Raw genomic sequence first — 17,296 nt, 5'->3', positions numbered from 1 at the left:
TGTTAAGCTCTCTGGATGTGTGAGATGGAGCCAAAGTATAAAGGAACAACAATCAGAACTGGCTACCTATACAACGTAGCGGTAAATAACATAACAATAAATACATCTAGCGACACTTTTAATTACAACAGCAACTCCTCCTCCTTTGAAAAGTTACAGAGTAGTCGCAACTTCAGCGAAATAAACACCTTTTCTGCGCTCAAACTATTTTTTGTATCAGAAGATGGACAGGATTGGTTTACAAATTTGGTCCATCTACCTTATTTCTATGTGGGCCTCAGTAACGATAATTACCTAGACCATGTCAAACATTTTCTCGAACAAAATGTTAAGGGATTGGTTGAGAAGGTATATAGGGAGGATTTGTCTCGTCCCAACCACATCAAAAATCCAAAACTTTCAAAGCAAGCTACTAAGCGAAGCTTTCTAAAGATTAGTTTTGCAACCATAGACCTATTGCGCCAAGGATTGCAATACATCAGATCAATCAAGTCTAGATACAAAGACTCTAACGCTTATGACACCAGCAAATTAAACAATAATGCTTGCTTGCGATTTTCTCATGTGAAACAGCACCTAAATAACTTGTGCAATGACCAATTTAATGACTTTAACCCAGACTGTCTAGCCTACATAGATGAGTGCTACGAAGCAGATGTTAGATACATAACTAGAGTGCTGATCGATAAGAACATTCGTTGTGCCAGTTGGTATAACGTGGAAATTGCATCTACAGACAATCTGACACTATCACTTAATCAGATTGATCGGACAATACTTCCGCCACTAAATGTTCTTGCATGGGACATTGAGTGTTACAAGGCGCCATTAAAGTTTCCTGATATGGAAGTGGATCCGATAATCTTAATATCATTCATGTTTAATGGGCAGGGCTACTTGTTAGTTAATCGGGAGTATGTATCTCATGATATTGAAGATTTTTCATATAAACCAAATCATGACCTCTCTGGGGCAGGAACTTTTAGAGTATTTAACGAACCCAATGAGTATGCAATTATTAGCAGATTTTTTGAGTGTGTTAAAAATTTGGGCACACATATTTTGGTCACTTACAACGGAGATAACTTTGACTTCCCCTATTTATATAGAAGAGCCCAAATTAATAACGTGAGAAACCCCTTGGCAAACATTAAAAACATGGAAAACAAGTTTACAAGGAGTGAATTCCTTAATATGGATTGCTATAAATGGGTTGAAAGGGATTCATATCTGCCAAATGGTTCAAGAACACTTAAACAAGTATGCCGCATCAAGCTAAAGTATAACCCAGCCGAGGTGGATCCAGAAGAAATGATTACATTGGCCATAAATGATCCACAAACTTTAGCAACTTACAGTGTCTCAGATGCTGTAGCCACATATTATTTGTACATTAAATTTATCCATAATTTTGTGTTGGCGCTAAGTTATATTATACCTTTGGCTGTGGAGGATGTATTGAGACAAGGTTCTGGTACACTGTGTGAAAATTTACTAATGGCAGAGGCCTATGCCAAGGAAATAATCTTCCCAAATAAACACCAATCAGAATCTTCTAGCTATTATAAAGATGAAAACACTGGAAAATTCCATCTCATCTATGACGATTCATACGTGGGTGGTAAAGTAGAGACACTGCGTTGCGGGCTCTATCGCGATGATTTACCCGAGCAATTTACAATTGACCACAATGCATACCAGCAGTTGATCGATAATATAGCAGAGACCATAAGCCATTGGGGGAAGAATCTCAATCCTCCCAAGCATTGCAGTTGCTCGGTTGATACACTTGAACACAACGAGTCAGATTTAATTGTAGGTAAGATGGATAGAAATTTGCACTACTTTACAAACATTCGAGACATATACGACGAAATACACTCCAAATTAACTGATTTGAAGAATGCAAAGCAGCTCTATTGCCTACCAAAAGTAATCCATTTGGATGTGGGAGCCATGTATCCAAATATCATATTGACCCACAGGCTACAACCTACTGCTATAGTGAACGAAGAGTTTTGCAGTAAGTGTTCGTACTATTCTGAAGCACATGAGTGCCAAAAGCGGATGAAGTGGAAGAGAAAAATTGAAATATCACCAATTGATCACAGTCACATAATGCCAATTCTAAATGAATTAAAAACGCGTGTTTATAAGCCTACGCAGAGGAAATTTTACAATTCAGTCACTAATATAGCATCTGAAGATGATATCAGTGACTTTGGATCTGATAGTGATGGGGAAAATATTAATCTTAAAAAACCGGAAGCCAAGGTTACCAGTGTCAAATGGAATCAGTTGAGCGCAAAGGAGCAAAATACAGAACTGATGAAAGCTGTGAAAGCATATTCATTAAAAACAACCCAAAAGAGCAAATTAGTTAAGGAAGTAGAAGTCGAAAGCATAGTATGCCAGCGAGAAAACCCCTTCTACGTCAATACGGTACTAAAGTTTCGTGATCGTAGGTATGTCTTTAAACGTAATGTTAAACAGGCGGAAAGAATTAAGCACAACATTTTACAGTCTTCTGTTGTAGACATAGTTAAGCTTAAGGAGATTAACGAATCAATATTGATAAATGATTCTTTGCAATTGGCGCACAAGTGTATTCTTAACAGTTTTTACGGCTACGTCAAACGTAATGGGTCTAGGTGGTTTAGCATGGAGATGGGAGCAATAGTAACTTTTACTGGATCTCAAATAATCGAATTTGCTAGGAAACTGATTGACAAGATTGGTATAGCGATTGAGTTGGATACCGACGGTATTTGGTGTATGCTGCCCGAAAAATTCCCTTTCATTTTTAATTTGCAATACTTTGTTTGTACCTGTGGTACAAACCAAAAGTTAGATAAACTAACTTTTGAATATCCCACTAATATGCTTAATTTGCTGATTGACAAAAACTGGGCAAACACCCAGTATTTGGAATATGATGAATTGACAGAGAAATACCGCATTGAAAGGCATAACCATGTGGAATTTGAGCTTGATGGACCATGGTATGGAATGTTTTTGCCTGCATCTGAAAAATCAGAAGAATTACTAAAGAAGCGCTATGTTGTGTACAATCACCAAAAATGCATTAGTGAACTTAAGGGCTTTGAAATAAAACGAAGGGGGGAATTACAATTAATCCAGCGATTTCAAGAGGAAATTTTTGGGAAATTTGCATTAGGAACCACTAAACAGGAGGCGTTCAGCCACGCTGCCGCAGTAGGTATTAGGTGGAGAAGGACTTTGGATGACAAGGCAAAATGCATTAGCGATGATATGGAACTGTTTGATCTTTTGATGTCTAAAAGTGTCATTAAAAAATCTGTTCTTGAGCAGCCTAATATGAAGGGATTTGGTATTACAACGGCACGGCGTTTATCTGAACTATTAAACAACCCTATGTACATTCAGGATCGAAACGTTTCCACACAATTTTTGATCACAAATAAGCCAAGCGATGCTGATAAAACGGCGCGTGCCATTCCAATTCAACTTTTTCTTTCCGAAGATACTACCAGGCATGCTTTTATTTCCAAATGGCTAAAGGTCTCATTATCTCAGGCATCTCAATTGAACTCTAGGGACATTTTGGATTGGGATTACTATCGTCAAAGGCTTGATATCCAGTTGTTGAAGTTGATATGCATACCTTGCATAATTCAAGGGGTGCCAAATCCAATACCTTTTATAAAGATTCCGGATTGGCTTTACCGCAAAGAGAGATCGCTGAACCCAAGCCAGGGGAGGATTACTGCATTTTTTGCTTCTAAACCTGCACAATTAGTTGATTCCAAGGATAGCAATAAATGTGCAAGTAAAGGGGATGTAATAGATTTGACAACACAAATAGTCGAGTGCGATAAAGAGGTCCTAGTCATAGACTCGGACGGTGAGAAAACTCCAATAGACGTTGATTCTATTATATCACAAGAGATAACTCGATTACGAGGTAAATGGTCGTTTCATATTTTGGTAAGTACTAAATTAGCTAGAATTTGTTACGGCGCAAAGTGGGCCGTATTGAGACAGTTTCCGACAACTTGTATACTTTTTTAAAAGGAGTTTCAATGGATAGTTTAACAATTGACGATTTATATACTTTATTTACAGAGACTTGGCACATAATTGACATACAATCAACTCTAAGGCTTGGGATCTTCAAATGTCAAATCTCTGTGCTGAATCACAATAAAATTTATCAAGTATACATCACTGTTAAGCGATGGATTTACATCAATTTTGAGGGTGATCTGAATGATTTGCCCTATGAGATTACTAAAAACGCCAAAGTTATAAAAGTGAGACACAGCCTTCCAAAATCAGCTGAAAAGAAAACCTTATTACAGCTTGAATTGTATGAGGAGAATGCTGTACAGTCTGTGTTCACACTGAATGCTTTGTTTCACAACAAGATAAGGGGGATTTACGAATCTAAGGTATTTAAAATAGTATATTTAGATTCCACTAATATTTGACTTTATCGTTCGTAAGGGAAATGAGATAGCAGTGGACAAAGATAAGTTTCAAACAGGTTAATAATGATTAACTCAGCTGTGTCTGATAACGGGAGCACTATGATAAATAGTTTCAATGAGAAATCCTTAGCTGGGATCTCATTTGGGAGTAACTCTTCAAAGTACTTAATGGATGCGGATATTAGATATGTATACGTTTATCACTCTTACACCGATGGCAATATCACAAGATTCTGCGCCATAATATATTCAGCGCAGAACAAGGGAGAAGAAGTGTCGGCGACTGATATTATTTCTAGTTTAATTATTGTTGGCGGATCCAAAGAGATAACCCAAAATGTATCATCGGAACAAATGGTAGAATTAATGAAGCAGTTTAAACAGGACTACGACGGTGGAGACATGCTAAAAGACTATGAGTATCAGCCATTCCCTAACTGTATAAACAATTTTTCTGAAGCTATTAAATTTGACCATAGATCACCGAGCATATCGTGCAAAAATGCCATTAAATATTTTACAAACTATTTGCAGTCGTTGGTTAACCTTAAAAAATGCTTATTCATAGTTAACACGTCACTTGAAGACAACAACTTGTTCAGTTGTGTATATGACAACGTGTTAACGATCAATAATATGACACTGAATTTTAGGTTAAAGATGGCGCCGGACAGTACGTTTTTACAAGCAAATGTGAGGGATTCATTGTCTTTGCTACAGGATGATTACTTCAATTTTGAGGAGAAATTGGCATTGGCCCGCATCTCTGGTCTGCCAATTAATATGATTATAAACGAGACAACTATCGATGTGGCCAGACTGTTCCTTGACATATCATATGCCAGATCGCTACGTTCGTTTAATCACGTAAGCACTGTATTAATTTAGATACTATGGTGTAATGAAGATACCCAATCTACCAAAGTTATTGACTATGACATTATTAACAATTGTATGCTTAAAATGACCAATAGTGGTATTTACCGCGGTTATGTGGTCAAAATAGAGTTCGATCCCTCAGTAATTTGCAAATCATTCAGATAATATTCCACGCTATAAGGCACGCTAATAAGTTTGAGTCGGTAGACAAGAGTAATAACCTCCATCATTCATCAAACGAGCCCTTGAAGGTACATTTTTAGTTACTTAGATTTTGGCCCAAACACTGGATGGTATATTAAAAACACTAATGAACCTATACGAATCAATAAGCTACCGCTCATTTCAAAACATATTTCAAACGTTAACAAACATTCGTGCCTGGATATCTGACAGCTCGAGCATTCTATATGACCCGTTGTTATATAGTCAAATTGTAATATGTTATGAAAGTTATTTGTCTCAACTGTTGCTACAATTAAAATCCAGGTTTGGAATTATGCCTATATACGTTGGTTCGAGCTTTGCCATTCTGGATACTGGGCAGGTAAACGTTGAAATGGGAAGACAAGTCATTGATTTGGCCATGAGAAGCATAAAATCGTTGGGAAGTTGTTACGAAAGCGTCACTTTTACTGTAAGCCTACGTCCATTCAGTTGTGTGACGAATACATAGCGGTTATACAGCTTAACGATGATAATTATATAAGATTCAAAGAATACTCCCCGCACAACGTTAAAAATTCGGTTGAGGACTTACCCCTTCTAAAGCTTTACCCCTTGCCCATACAAGGTTTTTTTAGGGAGTATGCCATAACCCATTTAGTTTAATTGACAGTATCGTATTGACTCCACTTATTAACACGTTGAACAATTGCGGTCAGACTAAAGATAAGGTGCAAAAGATCTAATTTAGATGATTGAGTCGGAGGAATTATTATGTACTTCCATTCGAGATTGGTGGCTCGGTGATAATCTGTATCAAAACATAGAAAATTTGCTGCGTGACAGGAATACCTTTCTTACAGGTATGAAACTGACTAATATAGAATATCTTAATGATGAAGATTCTAAAAACACTGAGAACCTCATCACAAGTCTAGAATTTCCAATGATTCCTGGAACATTTGCAACAGCGGCCACTGACTGGAAATGTGAAGCTGTGGGCTTGGTTACTTGCTTGCTTGAAATAGAGAAATCATTAAATATACAAAAAGATGGGGAGTTACAAGAGTTGTTACACCGTTTTAAGAGCATTGTTGGTAGCAACCCTCACACGATACCTAATAGTTTGGCTCGTAGCGTGATTAATGACAAACTTGTACTCAGGGATATGTGTTGCACTAATTGTTTTGCAATGTCAAACATAAATATTACCATCATAAATAATCTAACAATTTGTGATTATTGTAATGAACCGTGGGACCAGGAAACCATCGAGCTCAAGCTTATAGATTATCTAGAGGAATTTTTTTACGCGCTTCATGCGCAGAATTTCAGATGCGTATATTGCAGCCACGCGCGTATCTCATATCAATCTACCAATTGCAAGTGAGGGAGATTTGATTTAGTTGTGGAAATGTCTATGCCGATTCATTGGACATTAATACTTGGCTTTATGCTGTGGAAATTGTGAGAAAGATTGCAAAGACCAATGAGTACCACCTGTTGAGTTCGGCTATTAAACAGTTTGACTATCTGATCTAATAGCCTTCATTTAATGGCTACTAGAAGATGACCACATCATATATCGCTATTTTACTAACCAATAAACATAAGCAATATACAATATTTAATTCTGAACAAAAGCTTACTATACTCTTGATACCCCTATCAAATGTAACTATATCACTAGGTAATATATTTTGCTGGCAATGATAATTCACACGTCCAATGTACATTATATTGACCGGTAGTTATTTATATGTTCCTATGGTTATCTTGCGAGATATAAATTGCACCGCCCGTTAAAAACTGGCCCATTAAAATCACCTTTCTAAGCTTTACTATAAATATATCATTAAATGACTGAATAATCGTGTTAAAGATAAAAATTTCAAATTTCATGTGTAGAATAATCACAGTAGGAGTGGTACTTGTGCCTACTATCATGATTTGTTGTTTATCTTGAATTAAATAACTAAAGTTAATTAGGAAGTTGTATGGACAATTGCATATATTTAATTAACATGTACAATTATTCATCTAATTATTTAGGATACCAAATATATCTTACATTTTTCATTTGTAGACATTTATTGTAAACTGTAATATGAAGTAAAATGAAAAATATATTTTAAAATTATATGTGAAAGTAATATAAATTGTGTGAAATTTTATATTATCAAATAGTAATGATCATTGCATAAATAAATAACACTTTTGATGTAGATAAACATGTAAGACTGACAATATCTTCAAATATTGGTGTGAACTAAGTCTAAATGTTAGCCTACTAAGAGAAACTAAATAATTACACTTCTGCATCGCGCCACAATATCAAAATTGATGTTATTATATTTATTTGCACATAGAAATATGCATGCAAATTGTTATTTGTATTTAAGCTATTAATTAGAGAGTGAATCAAAAATTAAGTGAATGAATTTTTAATCCATAATAATGCATATGTAAACTAATATACTAGTGTAGCATGAAGTGGTTCAAATGCCTTAGATACAATTTGTCTAAGTAAAGATATAAATACTCAATTCTCCTCTTATGCAAATTTAACATCTTTTGCTTGGCTCTGGCATAATCTTCCATCTCGTAATTAAGTTCCTTCATCTCCAGCGATTTGATTTCGTCTACATCATAACACTAATACCAATATCTTCCAATATTTCGTTAGTTTCTTGCTTTGGGGGCTAAATCAGTGTTATGATTACGTGAATTTTGATGGCAAAATCCGCAGAATCTTGAATCGAACCCATAAGCGAATTTTTCAAAGTCTAGATAAGTAGATACATACAGAACTGATGGGAAACATTAAAGATCTCTGTGTTACACACAGAGTGCCACCAATACGCAATATAAGTGATAAATTAGCCAGTGTTAGCGTATTCATTTATGGGATGCCGCCACAATCAGTGTGTAAGATATCTGGGGCCACACACCAATGCGATGTTGTTTTCTTCCATACTCTTAATGATACCCCAAATTTTATCGCATAAAACGTCAAAATTTGATGAGTCATCTTTGTCAACGTCAGTAATCGATGCTTACCCAGTGATATGGACAATTTGTACTCGAATGTCAAAGATATCGCAGTGCATGACACTTATAATATTAATTCAATCGATGAATCATCTGTAAATCGCGATAATATGCCATCAGACACTAGTAAATTCGAGGAACTAGTCTCAAAAGCTATTAATAACGTATAAAAAATTTGATACAGGCCACTGATGACATACATGACACAATAGTAAATGAACACAAAAACATGGAAATTAATGATAGTAAAACAAACAGTTTATACAGAAATATTTGCCGTTACTTTGGATCATTTAAAAAAGTTTTGGTATGCGTATCACTAATCTAGGTTCACTGGCCAATGCAAGTACACATTTTAATTAATTTAGACGTGATTACTCCGCTCCATGTCCCAAAGGTTTATCAGTGCTCTATTTAGGTAACTTATAACATCATACAAGGCTGGTCTTTGGAAAGTGATTCTTGTTTACCACCAGAATCTTACAATGGAAATTGCCGCGAATACAATGTTAACAGGATCACAACATCTAAACAAAAGGAGGAGTTTGCCTACAAGTAATCATGCATTATCTAACATAGATGTAAATCCGATTGGCCCTGTATTAAAAATTTAGCCATAAATTACAATACAGTGTGCCCATATAATTGGGTTCACATAGGAAACAATTATTGTTTAGCACCGGCAGTAACCAAAATGAGTTACGCAGAATTATTCCATGAAATGCTCGCCATTTATGAATTTCTCAACTTTCACAAATAACGAAAAAGCTATATGGTCCATGGAATGTAAGCCAAACTATTATTTAGGCAACTTGCACTGGCCAACAATGAGCAATGCCACAACAAATATGGAAGTGTTGCCCAAAGACAATTTCTTTGGTGCATTATCCGATGTGGGTCACATAATTTATCCACAAAACTACTAAATTCACAAATATAAGTCACTAAACAGTCATATTCTATGTATAACATAGTTTTTATGTATACAAAATTTAGAGATTCATGAATTATGATGTAGAATTATAGGCCTGGGGGTAGTTTGTAATCCTCTATTTGCTCCAGCTCTGCTTCGGTCAATCCATATTCATCAAGTATCTCCTGCCTAATCTTCCTCCTTCGTCTGATTATCATGGATTCGCCTGTCTAAGCTATTATGGTTACCTGGTGAAAGAGTGAAGATTGTATAGCCTGTGATGACGAATATGAGCATATTAGTGACAAAACTACCCGGATCTTCCTTGAAACTGACAACCCATCTGCCCCTTTTATAAGGACCAACCTTTAAATTCTGGAATTCTTGTGCGCCTACTACATTTTGCCGCCATGTCCCACTGCAATCAGTATGGGATTCATCAGTTACATTATTACGAATGGTATAATTGCGATATGAATAGTACTTGTGGTATTTTTTTGTTATATTAAAAAAAAAATTACTATCTAGACCCGACTTAATTGGTAGCATTTATACTGTCATGGTGAACACTATAAATGAGTGATATATTATGGTGCGTCACGTATGCTGTTTATAATAATGGTTCAGGGAACTAGACTAAGGAACTACTTAATCCAACACAAAATTGGAGTTGGAACTTTTGCTAATGTATACTGTAAGTAATTATATCTACACAATATTTAAAATCAATACAAATGGCTAATTTAGATGGAGTCCATTTGATCACTGGCGAAAAGGTAGCAATCAAAATTGTACCCAAATACAAACTACTAAAGTTAGACCTCATGGGGAAACTGTCTCGGGAAATAAGCGTATTACGTAAATTAAATCATGAAAACATAATCAGGCTAATTGATGTATTAGACTCCCCCTTCTACCTATTCATAATAACTGAATTCATTCAAGGTATAATAATTTTAACAACTTAGGCGGTGAATTATTTGACCATATCGTATCATCACCAAGATTCACTGAGAAGTATGCGCTGAAATTGTTTAAGCAAATTTTTTCAGCAGTTGATTATTGCCACTCACAAATGATGTGTCACAGAGATTTGAAGCCAGAGAATATATTATTGGATGATTCGTTAAACATTAAGCTGGGAGATTTTGGATTTTCTAGATTCTTGATTGATGGTGACTGCTTGAGAACTCCATGTGGATCGCCAAATTACGCATCTCCAGAAATAATATGTGGTAAACCTTATAGCGGGCCTGAAGTGGATATTTGGTCTCTGGGCATCATTTTATATGTGCTATTGGTTGGAGAGTTACCATTTGACGATGAAGATATGCCTTCGTTGTTTGCCAAAATCAAATTAGGTAGGAAACAGTTTATTTAGGCAAATACAACGTACCTGGCTATATTTCTGAAGATTGTAAAATTCTACTTGCAAGGATGTTACATGTAAATCCAAAGGATCGTGCAACATTCGATGAATTAAGATCAAATAAATTATTACAATCTCCTGATCGGCTTATAAATGATGCTACTAGTTTTGACAAATATAGTGATAATTATAATGTTAAAGAGGCAATACCATCAGAATTGTATTATACCTTTTCACCAGAAATACGATACACTATAGAATATCATTATAATCGCAAATTGAAAGAAGAGAAACGAATTCCCAATGAAACAAAATTTGTTTTAATCAGGGACGCCCCCCGTTGGCAAATTGCAGAACCAATTAAAAATAATTTATTGAGTTTGTTTAAGATAATATTCCAAATTTTAATACAACAGAATTATACCTGGAACGTTTTACCTGCATATAGGATTTTGTGCAAGAAGACCTTCAAACCTGAAAACAACACTAACAATAACACTGGTGATTCTGTTTGTATAATACTTTCCATTCAAATATTTAAAATTGGTTACCAAAAGCATAGCTTCATAATCAATCTATTTGAAGGGCTTATTCACTGTAAGAAACACTTGATTTAGATGGCTTAATGGCAGCGATATCACTCAAGCAGGAAATTGTAGCCCGTACCTCTTCTATGGCATAAACAATGCTAAATACACCAAAATTGTTTCATTGCAATTGTAACTGCATTTTAATCTGTAATTTTGGTACAACATTTATTTATTGAACTAGTGTTGCAAATTAATTCATAAAATAATTCAATATATAATGCTACATTACAACACAATTTAAGCCTATTATTAATTAAATAGCAAAGTTATTAATTAATTTAATAGAAAATACTTGAGTGAGTGATGCGTTAATCACCTTGAAAACTGCCTATTATCCCCTTTAACATTAGCTAAATCAGTGTCTCATTACCAAAACTTGATCCTCTGAACTTATTGTTAATCTTTAATTTTTGCTTCTTCGGCTTATGCTTAATATTCAAATCTACTGTTGGTGGAACCGAAAAACCGAAGGCTCTAGCTACCCTCTGAAGATCCAATGAATGAACATTGAAGATATCTTTCAAGCTGTGCGATAGGTAGGCCTATGTAACTGACTTTACATACGTGTAGATACGATTTGTAAGCTTCCCTAGATGATTTATGGAGATAAAAGTTTGTTTCAATTAACCGCTCCAATTGAGTTTGAATGTTGGCAATTTTAGTCGTGTTAAAGGAATACTCATTTAGTGTAACATTTGCCAACTTTAGATACTGCAAAAAATCGATCTCCTCGGGCATTAGAAACAAAATAGCTCGACCTTTACCACCAGCTCCTCGAGCTGTCCTACCAACTCGATGAATGTATTCCCTTGGGTCATCTGGGGGGTCATATTGGATAATCCAGTCAACCTATGTAAGACATTTACTTACATTAGGTATATCTAATCCTCTTGCAGCTACATCGGTACATAACAAAATACCGCTCTAAATAATCAAACAACATACCTCAGATTTGCAAAAGGAATAAAATGTATTTTCACGATTACTCTGTTTCTTTTTTCCATGGATACACGTAGTTTTAAGGTCGATATAATTCATCAGTTCATCGTGAAATTTAACAGAATTGCAGGTACTGAAGAAGACCATACATTTTTTGTTACTGTTTTTTTTGAGAAAGGAAAATAACAGAAGGAATCTCTTTTCAGCATCACAAATGACGTATCCTTGTTCCAGACCGGACACAGTTGCAGTAGGCGTGTCTGTAATCTATGTTAGATTGTCAAATTGTAAAATTTTAACAATTTTCACATATTTCAATTGAAAATTCAATACACTGATAATTTTTGACTAAATTCTGTTGTAAAAACCCGACAATTTAATGGTGAAAAAACAGACTGACATACCTTAACCGAAACTGGTTTATTAAGTGACAACCTAGCAAGATCTTGAACCTTATTGGTATTTGTAGCAGAAAATAAACAAGTCTGACGCTTTTTCGGGAGCATTTTTATGATATTGTTCATATCCTCCTCAAAACCAATTTCCAAAATTCTATCTGCTTCATCAATTGTGAGGAGTAATAAGTTTTTAAATACAAACCCCTACATAAATAACTCCCTACTTTAGTATTTTGCATGTGATCCAATAGACGACCAGGTGTAGCCACTAAAATGTTAATTCCCTTATTTAACCTATCTACTTCCATTTTTCTGTTTGCTCCACCAATAACCAATCCAATTGTCTGGGGTAGAAGTTCACACAATTGTTTGCCCACATTGAAAATTTGTAAACTCAATTCCCTAGTAGGTGATATGATCTAATTGAATATGTACAATTTTACTACAAGGGTAAAAATGTGCCAGAACCTACCAGAGCGCCAGTACCATTTCTAGGACTAAAATGCACTTTGTATAATATGTCGATCATTGGGATAAGAAACGCTAGAGTTTTGCCAGAGCCTAAATAACAGCTCATGTTTACCTGTTTTTGCAGAACCCAAAACATCCTTTCCTGCTAGAAGTAGGGGTATAGACTCAGCCTGAATAGGAGTCATTTGGGTAAAACCAGCATCTGAGATTGATTTCATGAGTGGTTCTGATATGTCGAGGGAGGTGAATTTTAGGTCACTGAAATATGATTTTTGAGCATCACTAAAAGGAGTGGTGATATTAATTTCATTTTTTAAATTTATTGAGTGATTTTTATCAAAAGAATTAGTGAGCTCATTAGAATCATTGGATTCATTCTCATTTGGCCTCTTCATTTAGCTACATTTACACAGTAGTCGCGAATTATGTACTGATTTTTTTATTCGATTTATCAAAAAAAATTTAAAATATCAAAAAGTAACAGATTTACAACCATTATATTGACATCCCATTTTTATAGTACTGTCAGCAATATGATAACCACTACATCAGGCCAGCACTACTTATTACCTTATCTATGTCAGATGTACCACATAATCACTATTTTTTATATTTATAAATTAATAAATCATGTTAATTATAGATTTCGTAAAATTTGTCTTATAAATAGCTGAATGTATAGCCAAGATAAGAGTGATTTTCACGGGCGATACAAAGATCATCACGGAGATAGATATCGTTATAATTATCATAGTAATGACAATCATCGTGACAGATACAATCACAAAAGAAGCTGCCCATCTAAATCAGATCATTCTACTGCCAGTTATAGCAGACATCAACACTTTACTGGTAATTACAAAGAAAAACGTTCTGGTTTAGATAGTGATCACCACAGTTTTGACAGAGAAAAGCATACTAGTAGTTATGGCAGAGATATTTACAGAAATAGTAGACGTTCAACACCAGATAATCACTTACATAGGTCAATATATGACAGACAATCAGATAGGAAATATAACGATGAAGATGAAGAGGATAATGATGGTAGAAATATAGCTGAAATAACGGGCCTTGATAAATCAATTGTAGAAAAGGACATTGAGGAGGTTATCCGTCAAATTTCCATTAAAAATGGTTTTTCTCCTCCTAATTCAGTCACTATCCTCTTCAATGACAATAAAACTGCATCTAATTTCACGACTACCTGTGGCGCCACTGCATTTGAAACTAATAAGGCACATATTGAATTCCCATCTAGTATCGTTGTAAACAAATTTTTGAAGTCTTTAAAAATCCCAAAAATAAAAATAAAAGGGAACTATTATCCAGTGATACAAATAGACCGAGTCATTCCGAAAAATTCCGACGATATTATAATTGGTCAATCATCATCAACTGGTACAATACAAATCAAAAATTCTATGATTAAAATGTTTTGCGATTGGAATTGCCCCTCCTGTAACTACTTCAACTTTTCAAAGCGAATTGTATGTTTGCAATGTAACATGCCTAGACCTGAAGAGTTTCAACAACAATCATTATCTTTCCTTACAAACATATCAAATCTCACAAATGAATATTCATCTTGGATAGTTATCAAGGATGTACCGTATACGCTAGCACATACTCATTTTATAGAACTTCTGGACGATATATTACCAGATATCACTGGGCTAGAGCGGCTTTACTATTTTTCAGATAAAATACATGGGCTGAGTATGGGCTTTCTATTTGCAGCCTTTACCTCAAAAGATTGTTTGTCTAGTTACTTTAATTTGGTAGGAACTAAATGCACGTCACAGCAACTCAATGGTACGCCGCTGCGCGTAGATTTGATGCTGCTAAAGGAACAAGTTGTGGCCAGTGATCTTGTTAATCGCATAAAATTTGACAGCGTTCATAAACAGTCAGTTGGTAATAAGAACGGAGATAAAAAATATTGTAAAATATACAACACAACCATTGAATGCGTGGAAATTTTGCTAAAATCTATTGATATGAAGATGAGATTTTCAGGTTATGTGAGTAATTGGATGGGTAAAACAATTTGGTTTTCCAGTGGCAGTATTGACTCAGACAGATGGCCAATAGATAAGACCACAAATTATCAGTATAATAGTCAACTTAACTTGTATTACGATCAAAATACACGTTACTATATGCTAGCTTCTGGGGGCTATTTCGTTTGGGATGGGCATAGCTCATGCCTTGTAAGAGTGGAACCAACAAGCTCGACTGTTACTAGCACAAATAATAACACTAGCACCGATGTTAGCACTAGCAACAATGATAAGTGTATGAATGATATACCGGTATCCATTAGAGTACTGGAGGAAGCAAGAAAGATGGCTAGAGCGTCCCAGTCATTCAGGGTAGCAGCTATAGCTAATAATGTTGATAATGTATCTAGGCAATTCATCGCCGATGCAACAGACACTGATGAAGCATGTACTGATGTACCCTTAAAGTCAAAATCAACAATTATAACGACTGCTTCAGTTGAATGTAATAATTTGACAAGTAGATCAAAAGGTGTGGTTGACAACACGAGCTCCACGTATGGAATAAAAATATCAACAACCTTTACAAATCGTTTAAAAACAGCACATTCATCGATACTAGACGATAAAGCCATGGAAATGGAATTAGAATCCACATGTTCTGGTAATGAAATATCGGTACAATTGATATGTTTTATTTGCCTGCGGTATTTTGACAATATAGACCAACTGCATAGACATGAGAAGTTGTCAGAGTATCACAAGTTTATTACATCGCAATCATAAACTGTTTTGAAATTTTGCATTCTTTATTATAATTATAGTACACATATGTAATACTTAATATAAGGGTAATTCATGGGGTATGGTTGTGCAGTGTAAGCATGTCCATGTATAAATCATCACTGGTGTTGGTTATAGACGCAAATAAACGTTCATGGAGTAATGATGGTGTTAGTGATAATAAATTAACTTTCATTCAATTTGTAAGCTCGCTCAAACGTTTCATCCGAGCCTATCATTGCATGTCTAGTGGCAGGACTTTGTATATAATAGCCACTAACACTATTTACTGGTAGGAAAGCTGTGTATGCAGTAAAATTATATTTCATGGTTTAACAGATTCCACACTTATCCCTACTACAACTAATTCTAACACCACCAGCATGGATTCGACACTGGATTCCATGGAGGAGTCTCTCCTAAAGTTTATATCTGAGGATTTGCCTGATGCAAATCCTCAGCCCACTTTATCTTCAAGTATGTATATTGCATTATGTTGTAAGCTTAACTTCAATTAGACCTAAATCGTATTGGCCATAAGGAAAATTTGTCACGGGAAATCTTATTACTTGACTACTCCACCAATGATATGTACCTAAAACAACATATACCCTTACTTAACATAGGGTTCTCAGCTTTAAACATGGTAAATTACATGTCATTCAGAAAATACCAATTAATACACTAACCCTAGGTAAATCGCACTCGGTAGTTAATTAAATTAACCTAGAAACTATTGGAACAGCTGAGCGATATTACTAAAGGGACATTTTTGCGCTTAATGGATATGTATGGGAATGACTCAATAAACATTGAATATGCGTTATTTCAGACACTACTTTTTTGGTTCCTCGCTTCTAACGACAGTAAAAACATATTATCCCCCCCTTCACTAACTCAAATATCAAATTCAGCCGTTTGTTATTGCCATAACAATACAATTGAAATTGGATACCTCTGTTCATCATGTTTGACAGTTTATTGTACGGATAAATCGCTGATAATGTGCAAAATTTGCAGGTACATACTCAACTAAAATAGTTCCAGATTTGCAAAACGCCCGTTGAAGGCTAAACCAATTTGTGAGATTAACTTGGAACATTAGCCAGTGTGTTTATTATCTGTGAGATTATGGCAGGGATATGTAACCTAATTTTCGGTATACTAGTTTTACGTGTTCAAAATAACCATTGTAATTATAGCACAAATAAATAACTACAACTATTTATTTAGTAGGGCCAAGTACGGCTAATAAATTAAAAT

General features: G+C 35.1%; 8 protein-coding genes across 8 annotated transcripts; 5 read left to right on the top strand and 3 right to left on the bottom strand.

The window, feature by feature from the left end:
* Positions 1–24: 24 nt before the first annotated feature.
* On the top strand, positions 25–7,058 carry BmR1_04g06670 (DNA polymerase epsilon subunit 1; the record flags this gene model as incomplete). The annotated part of the gene is made up of 12 exons (XM_021482533.1): positions 25–3,969; positions 3,990–4,433; positions 4,456–4,528; positions 4,549–5,339; positions 5,361–5,492; positions 5,513–5,602; positions 5,623–5,988; positions 6,009–6,157; positions 6,178–6,247; positions 6,268–6,379; positions 6,401–6,902; positions 6,923–7,058. 12 exons carry the CDS (start codon positions 25–27, stop codon positions 7,056–7,058), a joined length of 6,810 nt encoding a protein of 2,269 aa, XP_021337751.1.
* BmR1_04g06665 (secreted ookinete protein, putative (PSOP6)) lies at positions 7,987–8,418 on the bottom strand (the record flags this gene model as incomplete). Its single annotated transcript, XM_021482532.1, has 5 exons — positions 7,987–8,038; positions 8,059–8,158; positions 8,179–8,218; positions 8,240–8,302; positions 8,323–8,418. 5 exons carry the CDS (start codon positions 8,416–8,418, stop codon positions 7,987–7,989), a joined length of 351 nt encoding a protein of 116 aa, XP_021337750.1.
* On the top strand, positions 8,475–9,493 carry BmR1_04g06660 (Plasmodium falciparum domain of unknown function (CPW_WPC); the record flags this gene model as incomplete). Its single annotated transcript, XM_021482531.1, has 10 exons — positions 8,475–8,557; positions 8,581–8,731; positions 8,752–8,812; positions 8,835–8,874; positions 8,896–8,913; positions 8,936–8,964; positions 9,008–9,122; positions 9,147–9,252; positions 9,275–9,353; positions 9,375–9,493. 10 exons carry the CDS (start codon positions 8,475–8,477, stop codon positions 9,491–9,493), a joined length of 801 nt encoding a protein of 266 aa, XP_021337749.1.
* Positions 9,588–10,029, bottom strand: BmR1_04g06655 (conserved protein, unknown function; the record flags this gene model as incomplete). Its single annotated transcript, XM_012794481.1, has 2 exons — positions 9,588–9,706; positions 9,729–10,029. The coding sequence occupies 2 exons, from the start codon at positions 10,027–10,029 to the stop codon at positions 9,588–9,590; spliced, it is 420 nt and encodes a 139-aa protein (XP_012649935.1).
* Positions 10,084–11,531, top strand: BmR1_04g06650 (Protein tyrosine kinase; the record flags this gene model as incomplete). Its single annotated transcript, XM_012794480.2, has 5 exons — positions 10,084–10,174; positions 10,228–10,425; positions 10,449–10,841; positions 10,862–11,446; positions 11,467–11,531. The coding sequence occupies 5 exons, from the start codon at positions 10,084–10,086 to the stop codon at positions 11,529–11,531; spliced, it is 1,332 nt and encodes a 443-aa protein (XP_012649934.2).
* BmR1_04g06645 (DDX18, HAS1, ATP-dependent RNA helicase DDX18/HAS1) lies at positions 11,752–13,642 on the bottom strand (the record flags this gene model as incomplete). The annotated part of the gene is made up of 9 exons (XM_021482530.1): positions 11,752–11,789; positions 11,810–11,981; positions 12,004–12,288; positions 12,310–12,363; positions 12,385–12,645; positions 12,783–12,980; positions 13,001–13,195; positions 13,249–13,337; positions 13,360–13,642. 9 exons carry the CDS (start codon positions 13,640–13,642, stop codon positions 11,752–11,754), a joined length of 1,575 nt encoding a protein of 524 aa, XP_021337748.1.
* BmR1_04g06640 (hypothetical protein) lies at positions 13,922–16,036 on the top strand (the record flags this gene model as incomplete). Its single annotated transcript, XM_012794478.1, has 1 exon — positions 13,922–16,036. The coding sequence occupies one exon, from the start codon at positions 13,922–13,924 to the stop codon at positions 16,034–16,036; it is 2,115 nt and encodes a 704-aa protein (XP_012649932.1).
* Positions 16,037–16,134: 98 nt separating this feature from the next.
* Positions 16,135–17,138, top strand: BmR1_04g06635 (transcription initiation factor TFIIH subunit H3; the record flags this gene model as incomplete). The annotated part of the gene is made up of 6 exons (XM_021482529.1): positions 16,135–16,325; positions 16,347–16,510; positions 16,552–16,679; positions 16,700–16,741; positions 16,764–17,053; positions 17,075–17,138. 6 exons carry the CDS (start codon positions 16,135–16,137, stop codon positions 17,136–17,138), a joined length of 879 nt encoding a protein of 292 aa, XP_021337187.1.
* Between the last annotated feature and the right edge of the window lie 158 nt (positions 17,139–17,296).

The sequence above is a fragment of the Babesia microti genome, chromosome IV, assembly GCF_000691945.2.
Source record: "Babesia microti strain RI chromosome IV, complete genome".
NCBI classification, from domain to species: domain Eukaryota; phylum Apicomplexa; class Aconoidasida; order Piroplasmida; family Babesiidae; genus Babesia; species Babesia microti.
The sequence above is the reverse complement of the archived record's forward strand: the minus strand, read 5'-3'. Positions and strand labels throughout refer to the sequence as shown.